The sequence below is a fragment of the Pygocentrus nattereri genome, chromosome 25, assembly GCF_015220715.1.
Source record: "Pygocentrus nattereri isolate fPygNat1 chromosome 25, fPygNat1.pri, whole genome shotgun sequence".
Classification (NCBI taxonomy): domain Eukaryota; kingdom Metazoa; phylum Chordata; class Actinopteri; order Characiformes; family Serrasalmidae; genus Pygocentrus; species Pygocentrus nattereri.
In genome coordinates, this window is record NC_051235.1 from 33,159,196 (window position 1) to 33,171,695 (window position 12,500).

General features: G+C 42.8%; 2 protein-coding genes across 5 annotated transcripts in view; one reads left to right on the forward strand and one right to left on the reverse strand.

Moving 5' to 3' along the window:
• The window catches only part of zgc:162297 (uncharacterized protein LOC555865 homolog), a 17,152-nt gene extending 6,833 nt beyond the window's left edge, over nucleotides 1-10,319 (forward strand). For all 3 annotated transcript variants that reach the window (XM_037534641.1, XM_037534640.1, XM_037534642.1), the window contains 4 exons: nucleotides 1-73; nucleotides 3,678-3,828; nucleotides 4,632-4,759; nucleotides 9,770-10,319. The exon at nucleotides 1-73 is cut by the window's left edge. In XM_037534641.1, the coding sequence (XP_037390538.1) occupies nucleotides 1-73; nucleotides 3,678-3,828; nucleotides 4,632-4,759; nucleotides 9,770-9,960 (543 nt within the window). In that variant the 3' untranslated portion in view covers nucleotides 9,961-10,319. The remainder of the gene's footprint in view (nucleotides 74-3,677; nucleotides 3,829-4,631; nucleotides 4,760-9,769) is intronic.
• The window catches only part of si:ch211-260e23.9, a 6,659-nt gene continuing 4,460 nt past the window's right edge, over nucleotides 10,302-12,500 (reverse strand). For both annotated transcript variants that reach the window (XM_037534644.1, XM_037534643.1), the window contains one exon: nucleotides 10,302-11,933. In XM_037534644.1, coding sequence (XP_037390541.1) covers nucleotides 11,714-11,933 — 220 coding nt within the window. In that variant the 3' untranslated portion in view covers nucleotides 10,302-11,713. The remainder of the gene's footprint in view (nucleotides 11,934-12,500) is intronic.

Below are 12,500 nucleotides of genomic sequence, written 5' to 3' on the forward strand. Positions count from 1 at the left end.
CCATCTCTGCCCATAGGAGTCCAGATCCTGTCTGCTGCCAACCGGCCGGCTCTGGCTACTGCACTGGCCTCAGGTACACGGACACCGACGCGCTTACAGCCAGCCCAGTGTAACGAGAACAGTTGGTGCTGTGAAAAGCTGACATAAGACTCTCTGAGCGTCCACTTGTGTTACGGTCAGCGTTTAGAAGGCGAGTTAGTTTAGCTCAAATAGACGACGAGAGGACTGAATATTATTTTATGTGGCCGACGTCTAAATGTTAAACTGACTGATTTAACTCACAGTGACGAAATGATTTTGCTTCAGGCAGTAATTACAACCACAATTCCGAAAAACTCGGGACACTGTGCACAACGTAAATAAAAACAAAATGCAATGATGTGCAAATCATTTAAACCTTACATGTAATTGGAAATAGTATAAAGACAACAAATCAAATGTTGAAACTGAGAAATTTTATTGTTATATGAAAAATATATTGCCATTTTGGATTTGATGCCAACAACATGTTCCAAAAAAGTTGGGACGGGGGAACAAAAGACTGGGAAAGTTGTGTAATGCTAAAAAAAAAACAGCTGGTGGTTGATTGGCAACAGCCCATTAACATAATTGGGTATAAAGAGCAGCTCAGAGAGGCGGAGTCAGAAGTAAAGAGGAGGAGGGGTCACCATTCTGAGAAAGACTGGACCATCAAATGGAGCAACAACTCAAGAAGAACGTTCCTCAACATAAAACAGCAAAGAGCTTCTGCTTTCCATCGTCTACGGTGCAGAATATCATTAAAGACTCAGAGAATCTGGAGAAATCTCTGTCTGTGAGGGACGAGGCTGAACACCAGTATCTGCTGGCCGTGATCTTTGGGCCCTCAGGCAGCACTGCATTAAAAACAGACATGATTCTGTAGTGGAAATCACTGCATGGGCTCAGAAACACTTCTGAAAACCACTGACTGTGAACACAGTTCATCACTGCATCCACAAACGCTGTTAAACTCTAAAGCACAAAGAAGAACCCAAATATAAACAGGACCCAGAAACGCTGCCACCTTCTCTGGGCCTGAGCTCATTTAAAATGGACTGAAGTGGAAAAGAGTCCGGCGGTCTGACGGATCAACATCTGAAATTCTTTAGGAAATCATGGACACTGTGTCCTCCAGACTGAAGACCACTCAGCTTGTTATCAGTGCTCAGTTCTAAAGCCAGTATTCATGATGGTTTAGGGGGCATTAGTGCTCATGGCCTGGGTGACCTGCTCATCTGTGAAGGCTCCATTAAAGCTGAATGATATAAACATGTTTTATCAACATCTGCTGCCGTCCAGACGACGTCTTTTTCAGGGAAGGCCTGGATTATTTCAGCAAGACGACATCAAACCACATTCTGCATGTATTACAGCAGCACTGCTCCGTATTAAAAGAGTCCAGGTGGTAAAATGATCTGCCTGCAGTCCAGACCGGTCACCACTGAGAACATTTGGCGTGTTATGAAATAAAAAATACGACGAATGAGCCCCTGAAACTGACGAGCAGCTGAAATCCTGAATCAAACCAGAACAGAAAATATTTACGTTTCAAAACTACAGCGGCGTCTCCTCAGTTCCCAAACACAGAGCTGTTAAAAGAAGAGGAGATGAAACACACCAGTAAACAGGCCCCCGTCCCAACTTTTTTGGAACGTGTTGTTGGCATCAAATTAAAATTGGGCAAATATTTTTCAAAAAACAATCAAAGTTTTCAGTTTTAACATTTTATATGTCTTTGTGGTGTTTTCCTTTAAAAATGTGATTTACATGATTTGTACATCATTGAATCCTATTTTTATTTATATTCTGCACAGCATCCCAACTTTTTTGGAATTGGGGTTGTAAGAAAACCAAGTTTTTTAATGTGTGTACACTATATTTCCAAAAGTATTTGCTCACCAATCCAAATCACTGAATCCAGGTGTTCCAGTCACTTCCACGGCCACAGGTGTATAAAGCCGAGCCCCTCGGCCTGCAGACTGCTTCTACAGACATTAGTGAAAGAATGGGTCGCTCTCAGGAGCTCAGTGAATTCCAGCGTGGTGCCGTGATCGGGCGCCACCTGTGCAGCAAGTCCAGTCGTGAAATTTCCTCACTACTAAATATTCCACAGTCCACTGTCAGTGGGATTATAACAAAGTGGAAGCGATTGGGAACGACAGCAGCTCAGCCACGAAGTGGTCGGCCACGTAAAATGACAGAGTGGTCAGCGGATGCTGAGGGGCATAGTGCGCAGAGGTCACCGACTTTCTGCAGAGTCAATCACTACAGACCTCCAAACTTCATGTGGCCTTCAGATCAGCTCCAGAACAGCGTAGAGAGCTTCATGGAATGGGTTTCCATGGCTGAGCAGCTGCATCCAAGCCTTACATCACCAAGCGCAATGCAAAGCGTGGAATGCAGTGGAGTAAAGCGCCGCCACTGGACTCTAGAGCAGTGGAGACGAGTTCTCTGGAGTGACCAATCATGCTTCTCCATCTGGAAATCCGATGACGAGTCTGGGCTTGGTGGTTGCCAGGAGACGGTACTTGTCTGACTGCATTGTGCCGAGTGTAAAGTTTGGTGGAGGGGGGATCATGGTGTGGGGGTGTTTTTCAGGAGTTGGGCTCCGCCCCTTAGTTCCAGTGAAAGGAACACTTAAAGCTTCAGCTCCAAGAGATTCTGGACAATTTCCCGCTCCCAACTTTGTGGAAACAGTTTGGGGACGGCCCCTTCCTGCTCCAACATGACTGACCACCAGTGCACAAAGCAGGTCCATAAAGACGTGGATGAGCCAGTTTGGTGTGGAAGAACTTGACTGGCCTGCACAGAGTCCTGACCTCAACCCCATAGAACACCTTTGGGATGATTTAGAGTGGAGACTGTGAGCCAGGCCTTCTCGTCCAACATCAGTGTCTGACCTCACAAATGTGCTTCTGGAAGAACGGTCAGAAATTCCCATAAACACTCCTAACCCTTGTGGAACGCCTTCCCAGAAGAGTTGAAGCTGTTATAGCTGCAAAGGGTGGGCCGACATCATATTAAACCCTATGGATTAAGAATGGGACGTCACTCAGGTTCATATGCGTGAGAAGCCAGACGACCGGATATTTTTGGAAATACAGTGCATGATGATAATTATTAAAGACAACAGTAAAACAGATGATTACAGTGAACATACGGGCTCATGGTGCTCTGTAGACCACACTCTTAAAAAAGAGTGATGTTTTTTAGTAGAGACAATGGTTCTGTATAGAACCTCAGACCATTTGCATGCTTAAATGGTTCTTCGTGTTGCAAAGTCATTCAAATTGATGGAGAATGTACTGTAGATGGTTCTATATAGAACCTTATTGAAAAGGGTTCCATATAGCCCCTGAAAGGGGTACTTCCATTGTTACCATGTCAAGCTTGTAACAGTAGTAGAACCCCTTTTGGTGGTATATAGAACTCTTTTCAAAGAGGTTCTATATAGAACCATTTTCTGTTCTAATGAGCCCTTGAAGGACCATCTTTTTAAGAGTGTAGATTTTTAAGTTGTTGCTGAATCTGAATGAAAACATTAAATAATATATTTTATCCTCATTTCCTGGCTCTGCTGGCTCCTTTTCTCCTGCTGCTGATTTGTGTGAAACCCGCCCTGCTGAATAATTTTAATGACTGTTTTGAGTCTGCAGGGCTGGATTTTATCCGAGCGGAGGGCTTCGTCTTCTCTCACGTAGCTGATGAAGGCCTCCTGGACGCGTGTGCTGGTGAACTCCTGCGCTATCGCAGAAACATCGGAGCAGAACACGTACAGATATTCACAGACATCAAGAAGAAGCACAGGTGAGGTCAGAGTGGCGCATTTATCACCTGCACACCCACCACAGTAACGCAGGACAGTGAAATAATGCATAATAGATTTAATATCATGAATTTAAACACCATAAACTGCAAAACAGTAACATTCTTTACTCATATAACTGCAAGATGTACACACTAGTTTCATAGCAATGAATAATTCATAGAAGATACTGAATAATTCATAATGAATACTGAATAATTCAGAGTAGATACTGAATAATTCAGAGTAGATACTGAATGATTCATAGTACGTGTTGAATAAGTCATAGTAGATACTGAATCATTTATAGCAGATACTGAATAATTCATACTGGATATTGAATAATTCATAGTAGATTTATAGTAGACACTGAATAATTAATAGAAGATACTGAATAATTCACAGTAGATACTGAATAATTCATACTGGATATTGAATAATTCATAGTAGATTTATAGTAGACACTTAATAATTAATAGAAGATACTGAATAATTCAGAGTAGATACTGAATGATTCATAGTATGTGTTGAATAATTCATAGTAGATACTGAATAATTCGTAGCAGATACTGAATGATTCAAAGTATGCACTGAATAATTCATAGAAGATACTGAATGATTCATAGTATGTGTTGAATAATTCATAGTAGATACTGAATAATTCGTAGCAGATACTGAATAATTAATAGAAGATACTGAATAATTCACAGTAGATACTGAATAATTCATAGTAGATACTGAATAATTAATAGAAGATACTGAATAATGTCTAGGTGTTGGCCTGTTGTGTTGTGTGTTGTTGCAGTGCTCATGCTCTCACAGCAGACGTTAGCATAGCTGAAACAGCGCGAGCGGCTGAGTTTTTCCTTTCGGACGGGCTGATCATCACCGGTTCGGCTACGGGGGTCCAGGCTGATCCTACAGAGCTGAAAGGTGGGCTCCAGCTTGCACTGTTACTCCCACACTCGGTCTGAATAGAGGCTACACTGTGACATGCTGTGTCATCACTACAGCAGGAACAACATCTTTAAATCTTATTGTGCTGTATATTTTGTTATTTTGTATAAAATAAGAAAAATGATTAATATGGAAAGTGATTCCAAACTCTTTAATGGTGTGTTTGACGTATTTTGTCCATTTTGACTGACACCAGTACGACGCCAGCTGGTGGCGTGCGCTGGCACTTTAAGGCACTGGAACGTGTTTGTTCTCCAGCTGATTTATAAACGTGTTCAGGTCCAAGTGTGTTTCCTCTGAATCCCAACACGGGACACGAGGTCACTGCGTGAATCCGAGCTGCTCTTGGCTTAGAGGCACGAGGACATTCAATCCCAGCAGAGCACAGTGGGAGGAATGTGACGAACGCCCACAGACGCACACACAGTCTCGCACGTACACTAACGTTTACTGAGACGCCGCATCCACCCAGACGCCCCCTGCGGCCTCACCTGTCTGTAAGAGCCAGTCCCAGAGTTCACATTATAAAATACACAAAAGAGCATTAATATCATCACAAATAGCTTCAGTATCCTCCTGATTTATCAGTAAAACCGACTAAATACACCACAGAGATGTTTAGACAAAAATCTATTCATTCATTAACAGAATGGATTTCTTATCTATTAAATCTACTAATTAATTACCTACCTGGATGGATTACCTTCAAAACGTTGTAAGCTGTGGGGTTGGTTGGCACAATCTTTCTCAGTCTCCTGAATGTTCTGTACCGAGTCCCTGAAGGGACGTTTTAATGAAAGGGCGCTTTTTTTTAGATAAAAATCTGGTGCGCACTAGATACTATCAGCTGAGCACTCAATACTATCAACAAAATGTATATATACATGTCTGGACTCTAGAGCAGTGGAGACGAGTTCTCTGGAGTGAACAATCACGCTTCTCCGTCTGGGAATCTCCGTCTGGACGAGTCTGGGTTTGGCGGTTGCCAGGAGACGGTACTTGTCTGACTGCATTGTGCCGAGTGTAAAGTTTGGTGGAGGGGGGATCATGGTGTGGGGTTGTTTTTCAGGAGTTGGGCTCGGCCCCTTAGTTCCAGTGAAAGGAACTCTTAAAGCTTCAGCACCAAGAGATTTTGGACAATTTCATGCTCCCAACTTTGTGGGAACAGTTTGGGGACGGCCCCTTCCTGCTCCAACATGACTGCCCACCAGTGCACAAAGCAGGTCCATAAAGACGTGGATGAGCCAGTTTGGTGTGGAAGAACTTGACTGGCCTGCACAGAGTCCTGACCTCAACCCCATAGAACACCTTTGGGCTGAATTAGAGTGGAGACTGTGAGCCAGGCCTTCTCGTCCAACATCAGTGTCTGACCTCACAAATGCGCTTCTGGAAGAACGGCCAAAAATTCCCATAAACACTCCTAACCCTTGTGGAAAGCCTTCCCAGAAGAGTTGAAGCTGTTATAGCTGCAAAGGGTGGGCCGACATCATATTAAACCCTATGGATTAAGAATGGGATCTCACTAAAGTTCATATGCGTGTGAAGCCAGACGACTGTGTGTGTGTGTGTGTGTGTGTGTGTGTGTGTGTGTGTGCGTGTGTGTGTGTGTGTGTGTGTGCGTGTGTGTGCGTGTGTGCGTGTGTGCGTGTGTGCGTGTGTGCGTGTGTGTGTGTGTGTACTCTATATAAAGCAACTTTTAAGTCGGTTCAGAGTAGTTTTGTTTGGACAGCCTTAAACGATTACATTGGGCTACTTTCCATTTTGGAAAAGTGAGGGAGCAGAGGAAGCTTGGTTGACTCATAATTTTAAACATTACAGCATTTTAACATTGAACCTGGCCCATGTTGGGGCTGGTTGGCACAAGCGTGACTAAATTAGTGAACCCTGTCTGACGTTGAGTGTTCCTGCTTTTAGCTGAAGCTCTTATTTCTGATGCTGACACACTGTACGCTGGGGAGATCCCACAGAAGGAAAACTGTGCCAACCGACCCCGGCCTGCTCTACCTAATGGAGCGACTGAGCAGGTATGCAGCCTTATAGAGAGCAGCGATGGAGCGGATGTTGGTCCGGTGGCCTTGGAAAAGACCCGATGTTGGCAGGCACTCTATATTCTGCTCTGCCTGCCCAACACACTAATATAGGCACCAACACCAGCGGCTATTTTTAAACTCCTCTTCCAGATGGCCTCCCGGCTGTAAACATACACACGGAAACATGTCCCAGCCTGGCCCGCCACTGCCCTGCCTGATTGACCCTGCTTGGTTCTGTTTCACCAGGAAAGGATTATTCCCAGTTATCCACTCGTACCAGCGCAACACACTAATACACCAGCACCACGTCAGTGTTACTGCAGTGATGAGAATGACCCACCACCCAAACAGTACCTGCTCTGTGAGGGTCCATGGGGACCTTGTAATATTTGTTTATTTTCTAAAATAAAAGTCTCTGTGCATTTATAATCTGTCTGAGGAGATTAAGAACTAGTTATGCAGGACAGTAACCTGGGAGGTCCAAGAGTGGACCAGCAGCGGAGAACAGCCAGTCGACCAATATATGGTCACTCCAGAGAACTCGTCTCCACTGCTCTAGAGTCCAGTGGTGGCGCTTTACTCCACTGCATTCCACGCTTTGCATTGCGCTTGGTGATGTAAGGCTTGGATGCAGCTGCTCGGCCATGGAAACCCATTCCATGAAGCTCTCTACGCTGTTCTTGAGCTGATCTGAAGGCCACATGAAGTTTGGAGGTCTGTAGTGATGGACTCTGCAGAAAGTCGGTGACCTCTGCGCACTATGCCCCTCAGCATCCGCTGACCGCTCTGTCATTTTACGTGGCCGACCACTTCGTGGCTGAGCTGCTGTCGTTCCCAATCGCTTCCACTTTGTTATAATTCCACTGACAGTGGACTGTGGAATATTTAGTAGTGAGGAAATTTCACGACTGGACTTGCTGCACAGGTGGCGTCCGATCACGGTACCACGCTGGAATTCACTGAGCTCCTGAGAGCGACCCATTCTTTCACTAATGTCTGTAGAAGGTCTATTAGGTCCTGTTAGTACCGAACTTAAGGTACCAAAAACTATAGCACTAGAACTTCAGTGCTGAACCAGCGGCCAATGGAAACAGAACAGTTCTAGTTTTCTGGTGTCATAGGTTCTGCTGGTTTGTTCAGCAGGAAAACGGCTGTAGTTAATCCGACACCCCTGTTTTCCCTGTTAGCTGGAATGTAGTCGATCAGCAAAGTCCTGTTTGGCATCTTAAGTTTGCTTTTTTTAGTTTTAGCGCTGGAGCTATGAGGCTAATGAGAGCAGAATTCCCGCTTTGCAATGTCTTCCAGTTTTCTCAAACACTAGGGGGCGCTCCCGAGCCAGTCCAAAATGAATGGGTTGATGTGGAGTGTTTGAGTAAACTCATAGTTTATAAACGCTGAAACATTTTAATGTAAAGGAATTTCTTCATTTCCTGAACAGTATGAAACATTTTAACATTTGTTTTATTTAAGAGCTTTTAAACTCGAGTTACAGGAGTTTAAAATGGCGCCTCATATATATTCATGACCTCAGTGAGGGTGAACAGCCAATGAGCTGCTCCGCTCGCCCATCAGTCATCACACACTCACCTGAAAATGTTTTAGTGAATTTGGCTTCCAGTTTGCCTGCTTTGTATTCAAATTTTTCGTTCCACCTTAAATGGTACAGCAGTTACAGCCTGAAACCTGAGATAACTGGTACGCCATTTAAGGTGGAACGAAAAATGTAATCAGCGCTGGACGAAGTACAGAAACCCTGTACCTGAGTTAAAGTCGAGACCCCCAAGGTAAAATATTCCTCCAGTAAAAGTAGAAGTTCCTCCCTTTAGACCTCCACTTGAGTAAAAGTACTAAAGTATTTCCCTTCAAATGTACTTAAGTATAAAGTAAAAGTACTAAAAGAGGAATTCTGGCTCTGATGTCCTGTTATCATTTTTATAACCAGACTGGCTTCATGAACTCATTTCAGGTGAAAGTCCTCCAGCGTCTCTCTTGGTAAACCAGTCTTTTAATAGAACGTCATTAATTAGTGACGCTGACGTCTATTAAAATGATCAGAAGCACAAAACACTGAAGGTAAACAGTTTCCATCAGGGAGAACCGAGTGGCTCTGAAATCACTTTTTACACACAAGCAAAGTTTCAGTTTCAGATTTATTTACAACTTAGTTCCAAGTTTAAGTTGAATAAAAACTGGCTTTAAACTCAGGATCACAGATGAGCTCCTTTACTATGTTGATCTGTAGGCGTCTGTTCATAAACATAAACCAGCCCAAACTCATTTACTATAAAATGAAATGGTGTTTGTAGAAATTCAGAAAAAAGCCGCGTCAGTCTCGACTGCATATGTGGACATATTTCTATATTGAGCTCTATTTACACAAAGTTAGGTTAGTTCATCATTTATGTTGAACAGACTCTCCCAAAGTTTTACGCTGCTGCGCTGACGTTGAACCGCGTGCTGCACTGGGTCGGTATGACCAACAGGTCAAAACCAGCTCTAAACAAAGTGACCGCTGGGCCCTGATTGGTGCTCTGGCTTTGCGCTTCTTTCGTTTTGACATGTTACGTTTTTATACACACAGAAACCAAAAGGAACGACAGATTTCTCAAAATGTAGGAGGGAAAAGTCGGATATTAGACTCTGAAATGTAGTGGAGTGAAAGGAAAAAGTCGCCCAGAACGGAGAAACTTCAGTACAGATACACCAAAAATACTAAAGTACAGAAACTAATTACATTTACTCAGATACTCAGTTACTCAGTTACTCAGATACTCAGTTACTCAGATACTCAGATACTCAGTTACTCAGTTACTGTCCACCGCTGCATTTGAATATAAAGCAGGTGAGCTGGCAGCAAATTTTAGCCTTGTACCTCAAAGCATCATGTGGTCTCCTACACTGTGATCTATAAGTAAGAACTGCAGTATTTAGTCTGAACCATTCCTTTATTTTTCAGAGGTTGCCAAATCTGTAAAACTCCCCGTGCTGATTGGTTCTGGAGTGACTTACGACAACGTGGAACATTATCTGGACGCAAATGCTCTGATCATCGGCTCCCACTTTAAGAAGGACGGCCGCTGGGAGAACGACGTGGATCCAGACAGAGTGAAGAGGTTCATGGAGAAGATGCACCAGCTTCGGAAGTGACAAGATTCCCGGCGATTCAGCCAGATGGAATATTTAAAGGGCTTTTATGAAATGGGAGTTTGATGAAAACTCGTTTTTGTGATGTCACATGGGTTCAGCTCCGTCCATTCATGCTGAAGTTATGAGTGTTTCGGCCGGGACTGCTTTTTGAGCAAGGGCAGCCAATGACAACAGAGCTCATTTACATAAATCAGTCTTAAAGGTACAGTAACCAAAACAGACACACAAACATACTGATAAACATACTGACTGATTGTGTGTCTGATTTGTTTACCTTTAAGACTGATTGATGTAGGTGGAGCTGGTAATTTTATCAGATAAAAGTCTCCAGTACACTAATAAAATTGTTACAAAACGTTTATTTATTAATTTTTTTTTTAAGTTTTATCAAATATGTTCTTGGATACAAAAAATGGTGGAATATTTACAAAGTCTGTTGACAAATAAAAACGCTACAGCAGGTGAAAGAGTAAACACGCATTTAAAGCGACGGCACGTTTACTTTGGCACTAAAATCACAGGTCATAACAACGTATATGATATGAAAACCACTTAAAAATCAGAGCTGGAGTTTCTCACTCAGCCCCAAAACATTTCTATTTTCACCAAGAGTGACTGGCATCAGTTCTGTAAAGGTAAACATGTTCTACTGTTATTTACGTGCATTAGCTATGGCTAAGGAGCACACATACACACTCTATACTACTGTATTAATGCAGGTGCTGTAAATGCATCTGGTTTTTTAATTTTTTCACAAGAAATGTGTTATTAGCTTATATTTCCCGCATAAAACTGCATCAGTCTGCAGTCTGGCCTGTTCCTATATATCTCCGGTGTCTTTAGCAGTGAGGTCAGCAGTGGTGTGAGACTAGGGCTGCACAATATAAACAAAAATAAAACATATTGTGATTAAATTTCTTACAACATATAGAAAAAACTCCAGAACGAATCCTTAATGATTTATGATTATTGTGTTACTGTGACGAAAATGACTACATTTGATGGATTTAAAGTCAAATCAAGCGGTCTGTGATTAACATTAAACATGCTGTGATTGCTTAGACGGCTAATTTGCATAGTGTGGCCTGATTTGCATATTGCTTTTGAACTAGCTGGAAATATGCTGACATTCGTTCTGAACGCATTTCACGTGTTTATGCTGACGCTGTTGGACTGAAGGTGAATGTGTTGCATAGCTGAATTAACCCATTAAAGTCCCTTTTGCTTTATATATTCTCTGAACTCTGAACACAAAATCTGAAGACGTCTTTCCAGTCAAGCAACTCATACGGCTAAAAGTGAGTTTTTATCTCTTAATTATCATTAAAAGGTGGTATTCTGGTCACATGGGACTGATTTTGGCCAATTCTGATTTATAAAACTGGCATAAAATCTGAATCAAAATCATAAAAGTAATTTTAGATCCTCATTCAAGCTCATTCAGAATAAATGAATAATATTGCTAATAGCAGTAATTAATAAAAATAATATTTCATAATATTTTTATTACACACTTTTCATTTTCATTATAAAATTTAAAAGTGCTTTTAAACAGGAAGCTCGGTAAAACACTGGAGAGACAGAATAAAAGTTCAGAGGACTTTTCCTTACAGTGAATGTAGCTGTAGGACGTGAAAGGGTTAAGTTCAGTGGGCGATTTATTGCAGTATCGATTAATAAGTGACGTATTGTGCAGCCGCAGTTTCGCCAAAAGATCAGAGGTTGATTTGATTCAGCTCAGAGGTCAGTGGGGTCAGTAGTTGTAGAGGCGCTGAGTGGGCTGTTTGAAGTGTCCGTATCGGCGGTCAGTCGGAGAGAAGCGTGTGTTGGCCAGGTTCTGCCTTTGGAGGGCGCTGCGGGTCAGTTTCCTGTGGTCAGCGTGAGCTCTGGCCCGCTGGACTGAGAGCAGGACGGGCAGCGGGACACCCCACGCTGCCAAACACCACGAAACGTGACGCCTGACCGGCACAGGCCTGGACACAGGAGACACATAGTCAGCCAGGAGTTCATTAAAGCGACATCCCCCCTGCCCCACACACACACACAGACACCACCCAGCCCGGCCCACCCACACTACCCCAAATACAGTCCACCAGCCAACATAAGCATCCAGGTCTGAAAATATCTGGTAAAATAACAGATTGAATAATATAATATTCTTACAACGACCTCATAATGTGAAGCGTTGGATATACTGACTGCATTTAAGGTGGTTTTACAGATAAGTCAGTGAGTCAGAGTCAGTGAGTCAGTGAGTCAGAAACCACATAATCTAGACTATTAGAGACAATGATCACCTCACAGTCTGAGGCACGTTGTAGACATGGTGTTAGCAACATCCTGATTGGTGAGATCTAATCTTTACACCTCATTACTTAATAATAATACAACCCTGATTCCAAAAAAGTCGGGGCGCTGCGTAAAATGTAAATAAATGTAAATAAAAACTGAATGCAATGATTTGAAAATCTCACAGGCCCATATTTATTAACTCATTTAGAACTCGGTGGCAGCAACACATCTCAAAAAAGTTGGGAAAG